This window comes from Myzus persicae, unplaced genomic scaffold (assembly GCF_001856785.1).
Source record: "Myzus persicae strain clone G006 unplaced genomic scaffold, MPER_G0061.0, whole genome shotgun sequence".
NCBI lineage: Eukaryota > Metazoa > Arthropoda > Insecta > Hemiptera > Aphididae > Myzus > Myzus persicae.
The window spans coordinates 714690-736656 of record NW_019103412.1 but is presented as its reverse complement, the minus strand read 5'-3'; the positions used below and the strand labels follow the sequence as shown (position 1 = coordinate 736656).

Sequence of the window (21967 nt, the reverse complement as noted above, 5' to 3'; positions counted from 1 at the left end):
GTTGATAAAATTGAGATTAATACGATTGGCGACGGAAAATTAAGTGAGAATAATAATTATTGTCAGTATCAACACTTGTCAAAAATTTAATTTTATATTAATATGGTTGTTTATTTTTGACATTAATTAATACATATAAGTATATAACAGGTGTCTCATAGGTAAGTAATACGCCCGTACGGGTATGGTATGCACGTATGCCCCCCACGAGGCTTACTAATAAGTCTGAATACCACATAGCCACTGCCCACTATAAATAGACTACATACCTACTATAATCACTAGGTATGACCGTACAGTATGAAATTATAATTTTTTTAAAAAACTTTTTTGGGGTTTGAGGCCTCTGCTTATAGTAAAAATGTTTACTGTGTTTGTCTAAAAAAGTTCAAGAACCTATTCAGTATTTATACATTGTTTGTGCTGTAAAAGTTAAAAATGATAGTTACCTAACTGGCATTAGTGCAGATTATCTTTATGGTAAGAAAGTATGTAGACTATAGGAGGCTAACTGAAGTATACAACTCTAAAAATTATATTGGTCATAAGATAAATACGTTATAATGTATAACTAATGTTTAATAAAAACACAAGTACCATTACTCAAACATTGTGCAGTGCGCTATAAATAAATAATGATCTACTGTTCATTATTAAATAGTAAAAATTGTTTTTTCTATTAATAATAAGTAAATTAGTCATCAGTCTGGTTAATATCTCAAAATGGTTTTTATATTCGCAAATCGTAATATATCAATCAATAATCATAGCTTCAATATCATCAATACACGTTCAATTATACAATTGACTGTGTACTGCCGTATTGGGCCCGATTCACTTTCAAAAATCGCTCATCACTAAATTCTGAGCCTGCATAAGTAATTAAGGACATAAAATAGTTGACGAGCCGAGTTCACGGGAATATTCCTGTATAGTATATACCTAGTATATACTATATAGCATATACCGTGGCTAAATAATTAAAATAAGTTGGGTATTTAGCTATGGTGTATACGTCCGGTATCGTGTGTCGCGTACTCGTGTCGTGTGACTGTTTTCTGATTGGCCGTTGTAATCGCGGTATCATTCCCTAACCATTATCTACCTTGAAATGCCCAGTTGTATTGGGCCAAGTTATATCTTTGTTATAAGTATACAACCATTGATATTGTCTATACCTCTATACTCAATTCTGTGGGTAGAGCTCAATTTTTTGACACAAGACTTCACTCATGATAAATTAAATTAAATTTAATAGCTGCAGCTTCTATACTGCTTTTGTGATTATAATATATTAGTTGCGACTGTGAAACCGGTAACGGTGGTACAGCGATGCCGAACTATTCGTCGTGTTGAAGAACTTCGACGGAAGATGGCGCAGGCGTAATCGCCCGGTATTCAAAACTTCACATTCTGTGCTCCGGTCGTGTCGACCATGTCTAAATAAGCTAAATTTAGCCATGGTGTTGGTCGAATTCAATAAAGCTAGAACATAAATAGGTATCTAATAATATTATTCACGCCTAAAACACTGATACTTAGATTTCACCGTTTCAGATTCTCTTTCAGTGTAAACAAAACTCCAAAAGTATTTGATTTTTTTCGTTCGTTTAATTTTTATGTATTCCCCTTTTTAGTATTATTCAGATTTGATATCAGTTTTCGACATTTCCCCCCGTGTATTCCCCCACCCTTTGGTTTTAGCGATACTGGACGTTTTCCACCTGCACCGAGACATTTTATCCTTGAATTAATATATTTTTTTTTAGACATAATACATTAATACCTAAAAAGTTGGAGAATAGGTTTTTTGGTTTTATCGTCATTCACGTTATGAATTTGCTACCCAATTTAATGGGTATGGTTGACGAACCAAAGTTATCTGAAAGTATTATTTGATACATACTTATATTATATTTTATTATTTTAACAATTTGTTTAATTATTTAATAAAAATCTCGTAAACAGTTCATTCATTTATTTACATTTGTAATTTGTATATTGTATAATATTTTCAATATTTATAATAGTGAAATTTGTACTGCCAATTGTTCCGTTCGAGAAAAATTCGGTGAATTTCTAATTCAAAATAACTTGCAAAGTGTCGTGGTTTTGATGAATTTTGTCAACATTGTAACTTCAGGCGTTTATAAAAATTATATTTATTTACTGTCAAGGTTTTTTTTATTTTCACTTGCATCAACTTATGAGGAATCATTACATATCATTCTTTTGATTGAACTAACATTTTTTTTATCGACAATAATTTTAAAAAAACTAATAAAAAACTAATTTTTTCATTTCTTTAAATAGTACAAAAGGAGTCAAAATATTTTTTTAAAAAAATTTATAAAAATGTCAGTATAAACATTCAGTGAGAATTGCATGTATCTACGATTGTTTTTTCTAGAGTAACACCAAAAACCAAAATTTATTTTGAGTAAAAACCTCAGTTTTTCCTTAATTTGTACCTTAATCCATAACTCTTATGAAAACTATAAGGAATTTTTTATTTTTGACTCCCCAAAGTACCAGAAAATTATTCTTCAAATTATATTTTACTGCCTCAAAAGGTGACGACAGACACAAATAAAAAGAAAAAACCACATCATTGTAAAATCAATACATCCATCGTTCCGCTCAAAATCTAAAATAATACAATAACATAAACTTAACATACATATGTATATTTCAATCGCTAATAATTAAATTTTTATTATAAATAAAAAATATTATAACATTTTAAAAATAGAATAGATCATGATCGCACATCAAAACATAACTTCATAAAAAAACGCTATAAAAACGTGTTAAGAAAGTTTTTGATTTATAGTATATTAGTCGATAGTTAAATGCTACACGCTGTACACTCCTACACAACTATTTTTGGAAAAAAAGTAGTTAAGTATTAAAATGGGCCTCTATCGATGAATATGTCAAGACTTAAGAGCCCTCCATTGTCCACATAGCTGAATCCAGCAATGACATATATAAATATAATAATATCGTATCATTTTAAAAGGTAACATTTAATAGTTAATACCCGTTAAAAAAAAATATATTTTTTTTTAGTTTTATAAAATGAAAATCCATAAACATATTATAAAGTATTGTTGGTAGTTAGGTACTGTTTGAGTCAGCTTATAATATTGTATCTTTTAGGAAATAATAATTTAAAACTTTCAAGCGAGAATTAAATATTAACTTACGGGGAGGGGGTTCTGTCATTGTACACCTGTATTTCCATGTTTATACCTAAAGGGGTCTCGCCCGATTGTGGCCCAATGTAAACTTTATACCTTTTCATCTATCCCGATTACGGCCCATCTGTAGTTGGTAGGAAATACTAGTGGTTATTAAATTCAAGTGGTTATCAAAATTAAATAATTATCCCGATTACGTCCGATACGTATTTTGACATAAATATAACTAACGTATTCACGATTCATACGATCACCAATATTTGGAGTGATAATTTCCAGTCTATTAAAGATAAAAAAAAGCAGATAAACTGCAAGATTGCAAGGTTGCTAGTGGAACTCAGTTATATATTGAACTGTTAGTGTTGTTTGATTCTTCGTTTTATAGAGTTTAAATGATGGAAATTTAAGAAATGCTTAGCGAAAAAGATAAACCGATATTAGTAGTATTTAAATATAAATTTCGATTTCTTAAATTATTAGCAAATGAAATAAAAAAAATGGTGTTGTGCAAATAAAAGTTGTAAATGTTTTGTCAAACGGTATAAAGAATACAATTGTATATTTAAATACAGATACAAAAACATCCATTCAGAAAGTATATTTAAAATACAAAATATACTTGCCATGTATGATGTATTTAAATACTTTTTATACTTCATACTTGTTTTATAATAATTTTTAAATATTTTATTATTTGGTAATCAAACAGTTATTACTTATTAATAAAATCAGAAATTATTAACTGTTAATTTTCTTATATAGGTCTGAGGACTTAGAATTCCGTATATTATTTATAATAATCATAAAAGAGACATATAATATAATATATATATATATATATATATATGACGTATATAATATTATAATACAATTTCGAATTTCAAGTATAAGGTATAATATAATATTATAATGTACAAGATGGAATAAAAACAAATAATAATGACTACTATTATTACTTTTATATTATTAATAATCAGTAACCATATTACCTTCGAACATAGAGGCATAAACTTTATACTTAGTATATAGCATAGATATTAAACATATCTAATAATTAATATCTAAGTACCTGTATTGTTATCGGGGCACCTTATTTGGGTCCAGTAAAAAGGTTACACGAATGCGCCCCACTATATAATTGGTAAGGTAGTAGGATTTTTATTTTGTTTTCAGGGGTTCACTCCTTGGTGTATTAATTGTAAGGGTTATGAGTTTATGACCTATAAGCAAGTTTGTCATAGTTTGTTGGAACAATAAAAACATGACTTTAATTCTACCTATACTATATCTGTAAATGAAAATAAAATAACAAGGTTAGATATTTAAAAAAAAGCTTATCTTATAAGTATAAATACAAATACTTAATTTTTGACAGACATTTTGATTGATATCATTATCATTATTAATTATTTATTTTATTATGTTATGGACTGTAGGCCTTAGATCATATATTATAATTTATAATATATGATCTAAGCTGTAGGCAATATTTATTTTGATTAGATGTGAATGATTCAACGTTTATTTACTTTTTTACATCATTTGATAAACACATTTTTGATTGGTTTGTGATTATATTTATATTTGTCATTTATTTATTTAATTGTTAGTTGTTAGAGAACTCCTAATTAAGATGGTCCTGGATTTTTTGGGATGCAATGCGTGTATACCTTTTTTCGGGGCTCAGCTTATGTGCAGCTCCCGCAGTCCCGCTAAATATTTTGTTATCTGTGGTCGTTTGCGCCGCCGCGCCATTTCACGAACTAAGATTATAATATCTTACTCTCATAATACACGGCAGATGGCGCGTATTTTTTATCACAGTCAACAAAAGCAAGCTTATCTTGTTGGTGATCATTATAAATTATTGGTATTTACTATTTGTAGTGTTATTTGTTACATTCCGTTTGTCCCGTTGTATAATATTATTTATTACTCTATGGTTTGTCCATCACCATGATTCGTAATCTGATTGATTATTATTATCATCATTTCTGTTGTTTATTATTCTAAATTTTTTTAAATGTTGCCCAATGCACATAATACACTTCTGTAGTTTAGTGTATTATAATTATTTTAGTACAACAATATTACATGTAGCGGTCTGTAGTGGACTCCAACCATCAAGGTGAGTGTGTTTTTTTCCTCTATTAATGTTACACCTTATTGGTGCATAACGATGGCCTTTTCTTTTAGATGAATGTCAAGAAGAAGATCTTACCGGTCATATGCATGATGTCTGCGTACGTTCACTGGATCAAGCCTCGTTTGCTGTCTGCTCCCACGCCTAAAGGCGGCAAGATGATGCTATTGCACCTGTGTGGCCGAGCCAGATTTCTCATACCCATGATTGTGTTTACTGCATTTTGGCTATTTGACGCACAGATGCAGATCGAGGCTTCCGTCAGCCTGACGCTCAGGCGCAATGTACAGATAACTATTGGTACAGTTGAAGAGGAACCTGAAGTGGACGTTGATGATGACGGGGAGGAGGAAGAGGAGGAGGAGGATGATGATGAAGATGATGATGATGATGCGGATGACGATGACGACTTGTACACCATTGATTCGTTTTCAGACATCTCTTCTACTTCTGATGGTAGTATAATTGCATTGGAAGACGTTCACATCGCCTTACAGGAGTTTGTCAATAGTGATTTAGCTCGTAGAAGGATTTCTATTAGGTGAGTACCTATTTGTTAATATTTATGTACTAAATTCTAGTACCTACCTATAGGTTTAAAGATTTTAAATAATATAAATAATTATCATCACATTGATATGTCCTTTTAAAGTTTAAAATACCTATTATTATGCACAGCCATAAATTTATAATTTTAAGAAGGCTAGGAAATTGTTGTTTGTTACATTTTCAACATCCAGAAAATAATTTGGAGTTGCTAGATGTTAGAAAGGTTGTACATAACTTATAAATAACAATTAGGTACCTATTTAAAAAAATAAAATATTGAGAAATACATATTCAATGCTATAAATTATTAATACCATATTAGTAAATATTGTAATTGTTTTTATTTACATAATTTAATCAGTTTTGGTTGTCAAATAAGAATAATTGTGTCAAGTGTTTTTTCTATAGTTTGTGTGTGTGTTAGGAATAACAGGTGTGACATTTGATATTCTCTTAAGAAAATGGAACCTTTTTACTTAAAGTTTCCCACTAGTAGAGAAAGAAATCAGTCTTGTGAAGTTCTAAAAGTGCTGTTATAGTGTGGATCGACTAGATTTGGTTTTTATGCACTCATGATCTTAGTAATCAAAGTAATAAGTATCTACATTTTTTCTAATTGAATTTAAAATGAATTAAACTATTCAACGGAGAACATTTATTCATGAGCTATTGAAAATTAACTAGCTTAGTAAGTATTTAATATATTTTAACTGTTTTATTAAGATAGAAGAGTCGACAATAAAATACAATATATTATTAAGGTTACAATAGAAAGCTTATGATTAAACAATTGTTTAACTACCCTTGTTCAGTATACAGTTACTAAAGTTTTATTTACATTTTATTTTAGATAATATACAATTAGTAGATTTAACGAATTAATAATGTATTAAAGAAAAATAAATAGGTAAAACATTTTTTTAAATTTAATTTACTAGACTTCATAAATTATTTTTAAATTACTTATCATTTTACACAAATGTGTATATACAATGAAAAAATATATTTGAATATTATTGTAATATCTTGTACATTTTGTAGCAATGGTACTTACCTATTTGTTATATACTTATATTATGTTGAGATTATTAACTACCTATTTATTAAATTACAATAGTAATAACAGTCTGGTTAGGTCACCTATCTAATTTGCCTTCTTATCAATGATAGGTATACTATACTAGATAATCTAAATATTACACGTTTATTTAGGTATTACTCTATAAGTAAATGGTTTATATTTTTATATGATAATACACACATAGTTAAATTTCAGGGACCTTTCAGGATGTATAATCTAAATAATGTATTACAAGATATTCATATTGAACATGGACAATCTTAACTATACTGATCAGGTAGTTAAAGGCAGACACCATTCTTAATAAAAAAAAATGAAATGTACATTAACAAAATATATCCTATTTCTTAATAAATTTTGTTCATATTTGTACTCATTTTAATGCATAATAGGTAAGTTATCTTGGTGCTATAATTGTTAACCAAATTGACCAAATCAATACATTACAAACAACTGGTGGATAGGTCAAATGTATTTTAAGATGTTTGTGTACACCATGCACATAATCTGTATTGACAAGAAAAAAAAGTAAGCTTTGATTTATAAACGAGCAATTTTTAGTTTTTCTATTCCAGTACCGCGTTTATTTTTGCTGCCTTTTTTATTTTAATGTAATTTTTCGCGATTTCGGTTGGTTTATTCCATTGTGGATTTTTTTCGTCGGCATCGCCCTGAACTGGTAGATCGTTTCATTTTTTCTGTACAACCCTGCAGCTATCCGCATAATTTGAACAAACGGTTTAATAGAAGATTCGGAATCAGGTAGCGTTTTTATCGCTGGAGTGTGTGCTTGGCGTACAAAGCTGGCGTTTTCGTTTGCGGTCAAAAATTCTGTACAATCTAGTGTATACAAATACAATGTACATATTATTATGCGTACTTGTCGGATATTGACTGCAGCCAATCAAATCTAAAATATCTATCTACGCATTTTGAATAATACTTGTGCGAGTATAAATCACGTAGCGCTGCGTTCTGAAAATGTGATCGCACAAAATACCAAAAAGTTTCATTTTCTTGTTATTGACGTCTGCCAAACGTTCATCTACTCGTATAATATAATCATCGTTATCGTAGACTTGTACTCGTATATTTGTTTTACTTAGCTGCTTAGTATATTATATGAAATGTGTTTTATGTTTAATGTACTTGAGCGTGTATCTATACTTATTTTGTATATATTTTAAATTGTTATGCTAAATGGATTGTACAAATGATTACTTAAAAAATTACTTGACTGACGAGGATTGCACGCTATGAACCTATCATTTAAATATGTGTTGAGTAATTTCGATGTATTTTACAACTGAAAATACAGGTACCTATAAATTATTTTGTCCTTTGAAAATGGAATAAATAACTATTGTCACCAACTACTATCATTTCAAGGCCGTAACTGGTGGGGGGGTCCAGGAGTCCGGACCCCCCCGAAATTTTTAAAAGTAGAAACATTTTAGCGGTGAATATTGTTTAACTATACTAAAACTATACCTAGAAAAAATGTTAGACCCCCCCGGTATTTTTTTCCAGTTACGGCCTTGTATCATTTAAAAAGTTAACGATCTACCGGTCAGAGTTGGTAATTTTATTACGAACATTAAACATACTGTCATATTATAATGATTTTTAATCTAAATTTCTCCTAAATCTTAAAACTGTATGTGGTGTAACAAGTTACAAGAGAGATGTAAAATGAATGCCATAATTACTTAATATGTTTTATATATTGGCGATATAAAAAAATATTTAAAACAAATAACAATACTTCGTTAAGCTCAAAATACAATTACTTACCTAATAATTACAGGGTTTAAATAATTGTCTGAAAAGTAGATACTTTTTAAAATTTCTAAACCAATTTGAAACGTTTTTTGTTTAATTCATATTATTGGTTATTTAAAATCGATTAAGATTTTTAAATTAAATATGATGTAGGACTTTTAGGCACTTATTGTGTTATATCGTATATCTACCTTGAAATTACACAGGTTATATGACTGTGAGACGATAAGAAATAATAACAGTTATGACTCATGAGTCATGAGTAAATAAAATATTTTATTATTTAAACATTTTAAACTAACTTGAGTTGTTCATAACTGAGTTGTAAAAGTGAGCACCTTGTGAGGAATTTGACTCGATCCGTGTTCGAAAAATTAATAGAGGCGAAGTGAGGAGTAGCATCCTAAGCATATTACGATTTATTATTTAATAACCGGCAATTTTCAAGACCTATTTAGGAATGTAAATTGATAAATAATTTGTTTATCTTTATAAATATTTTGTTTAATAATATGTTCGCTGCGAGGATTAACAACTATAAGTAATTTATATTAATATTATTAGGAATTGTGTAAAGGTAACTCTCATGGTTGTTTTTAGGATTTGTCAAGTAGAATATTATTGATATGCTTTTCATCCTAATCTACAGTTAAATGTTAAAAACACATTATTATTCCTTTTTATAATAATAATTTGAATCAAATATGTTATAATTATTTTAGAACGTTAGTATGTACGTCTCACAGTTCTGCACTTATTAAAACACACCTTTCAAATACTGTGTTCATTATTTTTAGTGCATAGTGTTTTGAAAACTACCAAAGGATAATAATATCTGTTACATTTAAAAATGTACACATAAATTATCAGTTTGTATTACTTTTTTAATTTTACGGTTAAGTACAAACAATTAAATGATTCATGTATTTGAATTATTTATTAAATTTATAATTTTATTTTAAAAGCAAAGAGACGAATAAAAAAATCTATATATAATTAATTTTTCATTACTTCGAATATATTACCATTAAATCACCGTAATAGTGCAGTCCTGCAGATTTTGCAACATTTCTTTTCAATTGACAGACATAATTTTAGGGCTGGAAAGTCTTTTTGAGCTATTGTAGTCCGTAACTATTTTTTAATTATTTCTATTTTCAAAAAACTTCTTTTAGCTTCAATCTGTGTGTATTGGCATTGTAAACATAATTCTTAATGCTGTAGAAATATTTAAAATAATATTGACTAAATGAACTAGAACTTTTTGTGATAAAATGTGTCTATAATAATATATAAAAGGTATTCCGGTTTTCCGAATTCATAAATAATCTTACCGTATGGGATGTGTAGTAAGTTGCCAACTGTGGCTGACATTCATATTATTTTTATTAATTATCAGATACCTCGCTTTGTAGTCTCCGTCTTGCTAGTGCGTAACATAGACAATTTACTCTCAGCAGTTCACGTTTAGCTTCGTTAGTTTTAAAATTAGAGTGAATCAACTTAATATAAAACTTAATAGTAAGAATATTATTATCTGTATTTGTGCGTCGGTTTTTTACGATAATTAAGTTTTTCAGCTAGTGAGTTATGAGCATTTTTATGTTTTTACCTATTTTATGTACTCAAAACTCACTAAATAATTGAATTATCGTAAAAAATCGACGTACGAATATATAATATAATGTTCTTACCATTGAGTTTTATAATTGGTTGATCACTCTAATTTTTAAATTAGATAATAAAGGTGAACTTCTGAGCTTAAATTTAGTATGTTACTCACTAGTAAGATGGAGACAACATTACGGATGTAGCATCCTCATAATTGAGGAGTGATAAATTTATGTTATATTATACATGTATGTTTTCCTATGATTTAAAGATTTAAATAAGAGGTTCATGTAGGTGCATATAAATAATATGTAGGTAATAATATGTACCTGTTATTGTTTCAAGCATGAGATTCTGGGTGTGTGGTTATTAATTATACTTATTTATTTAATATGTCTGTAAATGCTGTAGTCATCACTTACTTACATAATACGAAAAGAAACAAAATATATTTTATTTATGGAAGTATTAATAGTAACAATGTTTGTGTCACTGTTGCAGGCGTCCTCCTCGTCGCGATCACCCCGAGGAGTAGAATCAACTCTGACAGAGTTGAAAGAAAAAACGGTTTTTTGCCATCCAAAAGAATTGAGTAGGTGTATTTTATAAAGCCATAAGTTAACTACTCTAAGTGTAATATATTTTGTTTATGTTTAACAAGGTACCAAAGTATCGTCATTTTAGAGTTTAAATAAATTGCGTATACACGCTTTTACATGGTTGTGTGTATGTTCACATGTTTGACTGTTGTTGACACACTTCAGATTGTTCAATATTTAATATTTGTATTTTATACTTATGTACTATTTATGTAATGTAGCAACCAATTTGAACCACATATTATACCGGTGGTCTCGTTTACTACGTTAAAGATGTTTTTGACTTTCTCCAAAAGACAATAACGATCCGTGAATACAACATGGTGAGAAAATACTTGTGTGCAAGCTATTTTTTTTTTGCATCGGGAACTGCTCAAACATCTTTGATCTTATTTCCCGAATCATGTGACAGACTACGAGAATATATTCATTTTTATTTATTATTTCCACTCGCAACGTCAGTAAATATAGTGTAGGTATAATAGACGTACACAAGTATTATAAATTACTATATTATATGTTAATATGTAAATGTTTATTATAGAATAGGTACGTACATTTGATAATATCCTTAATGAGTATGATAATTTCACAATAAATAACAAATTACAAATTGTTAGATTTTGAGCACTTACATTTTAAAGAGTATTCATTTTCTATCGGTATAATAAGTGAGTTTGGTGGTTCAAGACATAATTTTAATTATGAATTTGGGTGAACATGCATAAAAAATAATGAGAAGACTGATGTAAAAACTATTATTTGGCAGTATTTAAGATTTCTGAACATTAATTTTTATCCATTGTATGAAATTGTAATTAATTATATATTAATTTTGTATAGCATTGAAAATATTACACATTACATAATGTTATTAATATGTATAATGTGTGTTTATACTTTATATATATAGTAGGTACTTATACACGATATTTATAATTTAAGGTTATTATATTTAAACATTTTGTATTGTATACAATCGAGTTTTTATTTACATCAACAAAATTAATAGGTATCTGAAAATGTTCTTTGAATTAGGATTTATACGTACATCAATACGTTTTGATAGATTCTAAAGTATTGGTATTTTAAAAAATATCATACGATTTAAAACGAAAGCAACAAAGTGGTAAAATAATTTGACTTACGATAGATAACTTAATATAATCTTATTAATTTTAACATATTTATTTAACATCTATAATATTATATAGTATTGTATTTTGACTACGTTTATGTATAGTAACATGCAATATTCGTTTTCATTCTGTATTGAGCTCCGTGTTTTCTATACGTTCTCGTGTCACTCGAATCTGAAACAGAATAATCGAACACATCTTATAATAATAATTATTAATTACTAATTTATCAATATACATTATTAGTTAACTATTTGTTATTTAATACTGCGGCAGTTTGATTTTGAGTAGGTGTAATATTTATTTTTTACTCCAAAATAAAAACAAATTTCATAATGATAGCGGTTTTTTTAATATACAATATTGAATGACGGGCTCAATTGTTATATTTTAATCTATTAAAATAGAAGCAAAATAACGTTTGCATTATATTTGTACAAAATTTTATATTTTCAGCGATCGCATTTACACCGAAATGTTCATTTTTTTTTATAAATGCCAATTTAAAAATATAAAATGGGGCACAAAATTCCAAAATGATCATTTCGTTATTTTTAACAACGGTTTTCAACAGCTATAATATTTCGGAGCACATCGTGCTTACGTTACAAACAATAAAAGCAACCAACAGAAATAAAAATAAGCTTCGCTGTGTGTTGCGTAATCATGATATACGTGTGCTTTGGTCATTAAAAAAAAATGGTATCGTTAAAAATTTTGCTGTAGTGAAAATTCTTACTGTATACAGTGTACTTTGATTACAAATGGGTAATTTTATACCGCAAGTTTGTGTGTGACGAGCGTTTTGCCATTAAAATGTTTATATTTCGTTCCAATTTCTTATGCCTGTATAGCTATTTTATATTGGCCCATTAAAAAGAATTAAAAAAAACAAACAAACAAATCGAGTGGAATGATCCAATTACGCTTCGTGTTTGTAATAATATACATTAAGACTTATAACTTATAACATAACTTTTCGGCTGTGTCGGACACCAGATTTTTAATATGTACGTCACTTGCCGACGCAGAAGTTGGAGATTCATTACCGCGTCAGGCGTCGGACTGTATTGGAGTGTAATGTATAACAACTTAAATACTAAAACAATATAAAAAATGAACTAGCTTCGTTTGAAAAAAAACGTTGTTACAGTTTTATAATAGATATCTAATATCACAAAATTATTTAGTTTTTTTGATGTGCAACATCTAATGCGGTGGATGAGACCAGCTGTTGGTGGTTTACTCATAGGCGGAGATCTTGTGAAATATTAAGGGGGGTTCAAATATTTGATGATAAACAGACCCGTGGGGGCATTGCCCCCACACCCCCAACAAACTATTTTTACATTAGATCATTCATAAAAAATTGTTTTCGTTGACTCGTTATCATAACAAATTAAATAGTTAAAAACATAAAAAAAAAAAATTAATAAACGATTTGAATTTAAATATTTCAAGCATATTTGAACTAAATTATTTATTAAAAATTTACATCACAATCTCAAAAGAAATGTATTTGTGTATTTTTTTTGGATTGCAAGACTTATGTTTCTACGAAAAACATTACAATTCCTCGAGGATTTTTATTTTCTTTTGTTACATATACCATCTACTTAATTCATGTATATACTCTACAAAGTATAAGATATAAACACATGGTCATACATTAATCCCAAATCAATGAAAACATCATATCTGATAAAGTACTGGATAAAACTCTACTAAGATGATAGCATTTTAACGAAAACACAAAAGAAAATAATATTGTAGATTGGCGACTATACAGTTTTACGAGCGGATTACCAATAAAACACGGAAACACTTTGACAGCTCGATTTTGCTGTTCGGCTTCCACAGAAGTCTTGTCGCTTTTTTTAAATCACGGAACTGGCCTCGTTTTCACAGCTATATGAAATCTATCTAAAGAGTGTAAGGTTTTCCGTTTAGAAAACATTATTATATTGTCGGATGTACATTGACTCACGTATAAAATGGCGACAGCTCTCAAAAGTAAAGAACATTGCACAGCTGCTTGTCTAGACCTTTCGATCGCATATGACACCAATGTCTCATTTTTCAAATAAAATGAATCTTGCCTCTCGTATTATTTAATAATTAAATCCTATTTGACTGAACGAACCCTATTACAACTCACGATAAATTAGATATTTCCCACGTAGCTACAATACAACGCCTGGTGGTGTTTCTCAAGGATCAACCATGGTTCCTTTTTTCTATTATTATCATAATTATTGTACTTCTGTGAATTCCGATAAACTAACTTTTATAAATAACATACTCATCGCAGACTAGGAATGCTGACAATAAAGTAGGAGATCTGTATGAGATTACAACCACATAAAGATCCAAGTATATGACCCAGTATGTCCTACTGTCACATTTAAACCTGGGCGATTGGTATACGAAATTACGCTTCTAAGTTAATGAAACTAAAACTGTATACAACTTTTTTATCAGTAAATAGTCATTTTTCAAATGCAACCTTTAAAATTATACAAATACCCATTTCACTAAAAACTAAATATTTATGAATAACATTCGACGAACGTCTTACTCGGTCCACTAATCATATATATATATTAAAAATAATTGCTCTAAAACAACTGAAAACTATGTGCTCTATATTTGGGTTTTTATTTTAACAATAAATGTTCTGCTACAATATTTACGTTCTCTTTAAAAATAAATTGTGGAAAACGTTTTAAAAACTTGATTAATGCGATAAAAACAATAAAAAAAAAAATTAAAATTAAAAAAAATACTGTTAGGTAGATGCCACTCTGCTATACATAGTAGGTTAAAAGTGGATCACTGTTATGGATGGTGTTAAATTTGAACTCAATGATATAAAAAATGTATACGAAAAACAATTCTGAGCGACGAAGGTCTGTCAGTCTATATAATAACTTAGTAATTTAGTATATTTGATGATATTAATGTGAATGAAGTAATTTATTTTACTAGTTTAAGCATTAGTACTACGCTGTAGATTAAAATCATTTTTACCTAAAAAAATTCATTTGAAAATCATTGTGTATATAAAATATAATAATATACTTTAAAAGTTTCAAGTACCCATGAATAGTATTTTTAATTTACAACAAAATAACATAAATCATTATTCTTGGTCATTTAACATGTAAATCCGTCCACATTTGAACATATAAAAACTAAAAAAAAAAACTATGTTTGTGTATTTTTAGATTTTTTGGTTACAGAAAAACCTACCCTAGAACTTTGATTTATATTTTGAACCCTTAGCTATAAGAGTTGTAAATTTAAAAACATTAAAACTATAATTATTTGTAAATTTTGAATGACATGAATTTTGTAAAAATTTGAAAATGCTTATAAAAAAATATTATGCCTATGTATTTTTAATATTTTCAACTGATATTGTGAATATATATCAGGAGCTTTGTATTAGATTTTCAAGCTGTTTGACCGAGCGAAACATTTTTTATCGACATTAGTTAAATAAAAACAAATAATAATCGAACATTTCATATGCCTATAAATAGTTTAATACGAGTCAAAATATTTTTAAAATTGTATGGTTTATAGAAAATTCGAATATAAACATTCAGTGAACATTTTATTTATCCAAGACATTTTTTTTTAAAGTTACATCAAAAACCAATATCGATTTTGTCGAAAACGGATTTCCGTAAAAATGCCAGTTTTTCCTTAATTTTTTGTTTGTTTTTCCTGCCACTTTTGAAGACAATTGGTTATTATGACCCCCTAAAGTACCAACTAGATTCACTTTCCTACCGGCAGAGATGCTGGAAAAAATGTTGAAGAAAATCGAAGCACTTTTACTGTCCCAAAACGTGATGACAGAAACACAAAAAATAAATAAATAAATAAATATACAATATTGTAAAATCAATACATTCGTCTCTTGATATCAGAATCTAATATCATCAAATTAATCAGGATCCACTAAAAACATTTTTACTTACGAAGCTATATTTAAAGATATTAGAAAAAATAACGACATTGCACCAAACACCCAGCTACATATAATATAGGCGATCAACAGTCGAGACCTGCACGAAACATTTTAATGCCCGTCGTATAAATATTGCGCTGTCGTTTGTATTCATGGCCTCATAGGGTAGCATTCCAGTGGATCACCTGTGCCCGGTGGCAAGATTTATAGAGGCGCTGGTTAAATCACGTGATAATGGTGATCTTATATTAAATGGAATGCTTTGAAATATTGTTTGGCAACAGTGTAGGCGATGGGTTGTATGTAGGGAGGGGGAGGGTGGTGATGGTATAGGGAGGTACCGCCAAAAAGCTATAAACACGCCAATGGGGATAAACTATAAATGTTAATTTTGTGTGTTATTATTGTGCTATGACGTTATACTACCTTATACGACGACATCTGAACCATTATTTTGGTCGGGTTATTTAATCATTATATTTATAATTCGCTCCTTGGTCAAATATTAAATGAGAGAAAAATATGAAATATTTTATTTTGAATTAATTTGCTACTAGCAACGTGCGTGCGCAAGATTTAGTACCTAGTTGTTTCGTATTTTCTAATTCATCATCGGAATTATAAGAACTAAAACAATAGCTAATAACAATAATAAATAGTAAGGTCGTTAATTGTTTCTCATCTATATTACACCACAAATGTAATTAAATCGGAGCTGAGCTTTAACTTTACAAAATAGTTCTATATATTGAAGCTAACATTAATGACGGTTCGCCACCATCCAACCGTCATCCTTTTGTCTATCTTTACGCGATGATTACATAACAATATACAATAATAACAAAACGATCAGAGTTTCATTATTGTTCATTGCGCTTTAGCATCACCGTCCGGAAACATCAACTAACTAGCAATTTTCCTGCCCTGTCCGAAAATGAGAAAAATCTTCATTATTAAAATAAGAAATTGTTACCCTACCTATAATTTTTATATTTTTGCCGAGAATATTTTCAAATACATTTTTATGTACAAACATCAAATACGAAAATAATTAAAATTAAAAACCATTGTGCTAAAAATATAAAATATAGATGTTTATAATAAATTAGAACTGAAATAATTTCAAATTGAAATATAATATTTTACAAATCATCATTAATTTTGTAATTACCTGTATCTATACGACCTATAATAGTAGGAGGCTATATAAAATATTTACTATAATATTATAATTTATAAGAATGCAAATCAAATTATTTATTTCAAAATAGTTTCTGTATTTTCACGAAGACTAAATGAATAGGTATCTACCAATATTATTTTTGTCCTATCAACAAATAAATACCAGTGCGCGTGTGTGCTTATATCTTAATATTTTGCTTAATCAAAGTTGTGAAATTATCGACTGTTAATGCCGTACACAACAATTGAGGCTGTTGTTGTCGGCTAAAATATAGGAAAAACATCTGCTATAAATTATAATGTTACTAACCGTTTATTATAGTTTAAAAGGTGTATAATTTTTAAATTTGGAGGAAAATAGACATGGTTCTAGTCCAAAAAATAGGAGGTAAGAAAAAAGGAAGTAGGTACCTTTCCTTTTTTCTTTTTTGAGGAAAATTAACAGTGGTAGGTATCTATTTTTAGAAGAAAATTGTCGCCATCCTACTCATTTTCTGCGAGATCTCGATGAATACATTGGGTTACCATCATTTATACCACGTACTGTCACGAATTCAGTTAAATATTACCTATGTTAAGTTTCTATGAAACAAGTATTAGTATACTATATTTTGTACACACATATATTATGTACACTTTTCTCAAATGGATGTTTACAAAAAATGCTAAATGTAATAGCGAGCAACATTTGTATTTGGTTCAAACCCTTGGAATGTTTTCCAAAGGTAAACTGAACCATCTTGGATGCAATGTTTACACTTTGTTGACAAACAATTGAAGTGGACCTCGGTTTGTTCTTCTTAAACTATTGACTTTATTCCTTCGTTCGTTATGACATGTTTTTTTTTTTTGAATACTAGCTTTACCATTAAGTAATAATAATATATTTATACAGATTATACAACTTCTTTACACCTATTGCGTTATTGAATACGAAATTGTGCAACCGAGTTAACTAGGTACAACGAATTATAATCTGTTAATTGAGTTTATTATTTTATATAATTATAATCTGTTATTTGATCCGTAAGAAATGTGTTGATCGTAATATTATTTTCATACCAAAATACTTGACATAGTATTGAAATCATAAACGTCTGCAGGTTTAAAGGGCACACACTTTTTTTTAAATTTAAAATTTTTTAAATACCTATGAAATACAAATGCAATAATGCTTCATAAAAACAATAGGATTCAAAGTTTTTATAAAAAATAATCTCAATATTATTATGTATTGCACTATTGCTGTACAAAAATATATTATGGTCAAATGTACCTATTCCAAATAAGGCACCTGCAGTGTACGTTCTATATAATATTGTTATATATAGACATTTAGTAGTGGTATTTGGTATTATTATTTATTGCTACCATAACGACTGCATACTTTGTTCTAATGTAATTTAGAAATAGTTAGTGGTGCCTTCAATACGTTAAGGAAACTTTAAATTACATTAATTATTCACAAAATATGCCAAACACCAAAAGCGAAAGCTACACCATAAATGCTGTTTGCTCGTATTAGCCACGCGGTGATACGAGCGAGTGCGTCACCAAAATAATGGATTTTCGGACATTTCACCTCGCCCCATCTTCCTCGTTGAGTGTTTTCCACCACACTGGACAATAATATTACCCTTCTCGACCTCCGAGTTTCAACTATTATAGGACGTCTCCACACCTCGTAAGACTAAATGTTTGATTTGTTTTCATGTATCCTGTGACCCATGTGTCGTGGTAATGCGTAGAAAAAGTCGATAGACATTTCCGATTTAAATGGACGCAGTCCGGTATTCGGATGCAGAAATAAATTAAAATTGTGATTTTTTTTATTTACCCGCTCACACGTGAACTATCCGATGACGTTTATTTAACTTTACTAAACATGTCTAAACACTGACGGGTATACAACTGATATTCATAAGGTTCAAAAGGCAAACAAGCGGGTGGGTGGACGTTAAACAATATAATGTATGTGATAGGTAATAAACTTTTCAAGTTGAAATTTTTTGCTCCACAAATTCAACACAATAATATATTAATATATATATAATGGGAGGAACCCATGTTGGGCGCATATACATATAACAGTTTGGATACATCCAACGAAATGTATTTAATTTTAATAAACAACTGTCAATGTGTATATTAATACTGTCGAGAGCGACTCCGTGCGTGGTCTTCTGATGCAGAAATCAATAATTATATTTGTGACTTTGTTTTCGTTTACCACGCATACACGTGACAACTGTCAATATTTATATAGATAAATACCAGGAGAGGGACATCAATGTCCATAGGAGTTAAAACCCTACGGGAGTGATCGGGGTAGGCTGAACGTTCTGGATTAAAATCATGTGTACCGATAATGCGCATCACACGGAGATGACGAATCTTATCAAGTCGAAATCGTTCGGTCCACTAATGCAATGCAGTAATAATATGCTTTGTAGGGATCTATAGGGCATATCAGTATATCTCCACATTTATATAAACATAATAATACAGGTGCCTGTAGGCGCATACAGTCATACGGTGTATGTGTTCCGAGATTATGATATTATGCACGCTGCAACGAACTTATTTATTTTCCACGGTGAATCTTTTACACCCACTACCGCAGTATCGCCGCCATAAGCCATTATGCAACATGTTTGGATAATATATGCCACTTCAGTTGGGAGAATATGTACATATATATATAGATATACAACAAAATATTATAATATAATACTGTATATGCGCACGCTTGTGTACACTATTTTTTATGCAGTTCATAGTATGAGATTTATGTATGAGGTCGTTTCGTTTCGCGTATGATATATGTACTTAATCCACGAACTCCAAAAGTCATATATATAGCTATTATGAACGGTCACAACGAGGTACCTATACGACCTACCTACCTTCCTGTAATATTATCGGAGAAGTTGACGCGTACACCTACCTACTACGTAATATATAATAGTTACGCGAGTGTGGCGTAGTTCTATAATAATACACACAATGGCCGACAAAAACACGATTTTCCATTCGTATATATAGAGTGTGCCGAGACAGTGTAATATATAATACAATATCCTATCATCTGCAACACGTCTCCTTTTTTTCGCATCCGACGATTTCCTGCAACACACTGTCGAGACGCAGAAAGAAACGGACTGTTTGCCCCGTGTCGTAGCAACCTCCATTTCTACGCGCGATTGATTTCCAGTCGAAATCAATGTACTCAGGTCGGAAACACGGGGAAGGATGTGAGCCAATCGAGATTCAAAGAACGAACTTATATCGGCCTATGCCGGAAATAACACTCGGGGGCACACAAATGAAAATAATATAATGTAGTAAAAGGACACCTCGTATAGTGTACCTATAGTGGACCTACAAGAAAACCTACCGTATCGTTGGTATGAGTTATTACATACGATAGGTGCTTTTTAAATAAAGATAAAAAAAAAAAAATTAAGAATCAATTTATTTTATTTTACTTTGATCGTCAGTCATTATGCTCAGGAGCCGGAAGTATGAAGGTTTGTTTTTTAAACACATCATGTATTATATGCATTTGGGTAATACTCGTCTAGAACAATTAGTATAACGACGATACTCGGTCATTCGGTGAGGGAAGTTAAATCGTACATAATAAATGTATACTATTAAGGTGGCTTGAGAATAATGGAAAATAAAATGCATATACCTTTTCGTTGTTGATTGTATTGCTTTTGAGGGTAGAAGAGTTACGTCCTTGGTATACAGCAAGGATATAATATGTCTGAGTCTTATCAATTGCTAAACTCCCATCCGTTGTGGTGACGCATGCCAACCATTCTCAATAAATATGACATCTTTAATACTTGTTGAATTGTCTAACCCGTTTGACTAATATCGAAAATATGTGCAAACTAATCGTGTCTTATTAATTTCAGTTAATACTTGAATCGTATTCAATGTAATTTTGCAGTTCATAATGTTTGTCATTTCGAATTTTATTTTAGTGCTTCATGTTTTTCATACTCTGTCAAAATATGTTTAGATTTTTTTTAACATGATTGAAATCTTGTAGAACTGTCAAATGCAACGCGTCATGAATTGTGTGTCTTCAGAGTATATAATTATATATTATATATTATAGTGTTTGAATAATTAATAGTTATTAGGACTCGTCGTCATAACGTGTTAGATATTTTTGCTATTTATTATGAATCATAATAATATATTGTACAGTTATAATGATTTTTGGTAAATATAAAAAACGATTTGACTAGGTATGTTGTTTGTAAAAATAAGTATAAGGATTTTGAGAATTTTATCGTGATTGTCTTCTCGTATCTTCGAGAAGTTTTGTTCTTCGATCTTTCTTTACGCGTCTCCAAGACGACAGAGAAATTGAATTTACTATTTGTAGTATTTATACCTATTAGATGTACCTAGTTAATACTCAATTATAGTGAACAGAGATTAAATTGAACAGCAAAGTCTGAAGCTCTAAACATGACAATACGACAAAAGGATTTTTAATTCTACATAAATTATAAAATTGTTTAAGCCGGGGAAGTCGATCTATTGTATAGTAAATTCGAGTATAACCTCATCATTGAGTAAGTCACTGTAATGGATGTGTTAAATTTGAGATTAAAAATAAATTATTGCAAACGGAAAACGTTTCTGAGTGGAAACGGTTTCTTAGCCTCTAACTATG

General features: G+C 29.5%; 2 protein-coding genes across 2 annotated transcripts in view; one reads left to right on the top strand and one right to left on the bottom strand.

The window, feature by feature from the left end:
- Window positions 1-5044: 5044 nt before the first annotated feature.
- On the top strand, window positions 5045-11733 carry LOC111034433 (trigger factor-like). The gene is made up of 3 exons (XM_022315682.1): window positions 5045-5331; window positions 5400-5887; window positions 10871-11733. Exons 2-3 carry the CDS (start codon window positions 5400-5402, stop codon window positions 10902-10904), a joined length of 522 nt encoding a protein of 173 aa, XP_022171374.1. The 5' UTR covers window positions 5045-5331; the 3' UTR covers window positions 10905-11733.
- Window positions 11734-12023: 290 nt separating this feature from the next.
- Window positions 12024-21967, bottom strand: part of LOC111034429 (allatostatin-A receptor-like) — a 187243-nt gene continuing 177299 nt past the window's right edge. The window contains exon 5 of the mRNA XM_022315679.1: window positions 12024-12281. The gene's annotated coding sequence lies outside the window, so the exon portion shown is untranslated. The remainder of the gene's footprint in view (window positions 12282-21967) is intronic.

Bases quoted from the DNA above. Each gene is read 5' to 3' on its own strand.
- LOC111034433 (XM_022315682.1), top strand. From the start codon at position 5,400: ATGAATGTCAAGAAGAAGATCTTACCGGTCATATGCATGATGTCTGCG. The intron at 5,888-10,870 runs GTGAGTACCTAT...TCACTGTTGCAG, and splicing joins CGTAGAAGGATTTCTATTAG to GCGTCCTCCTCGTCGCGATC.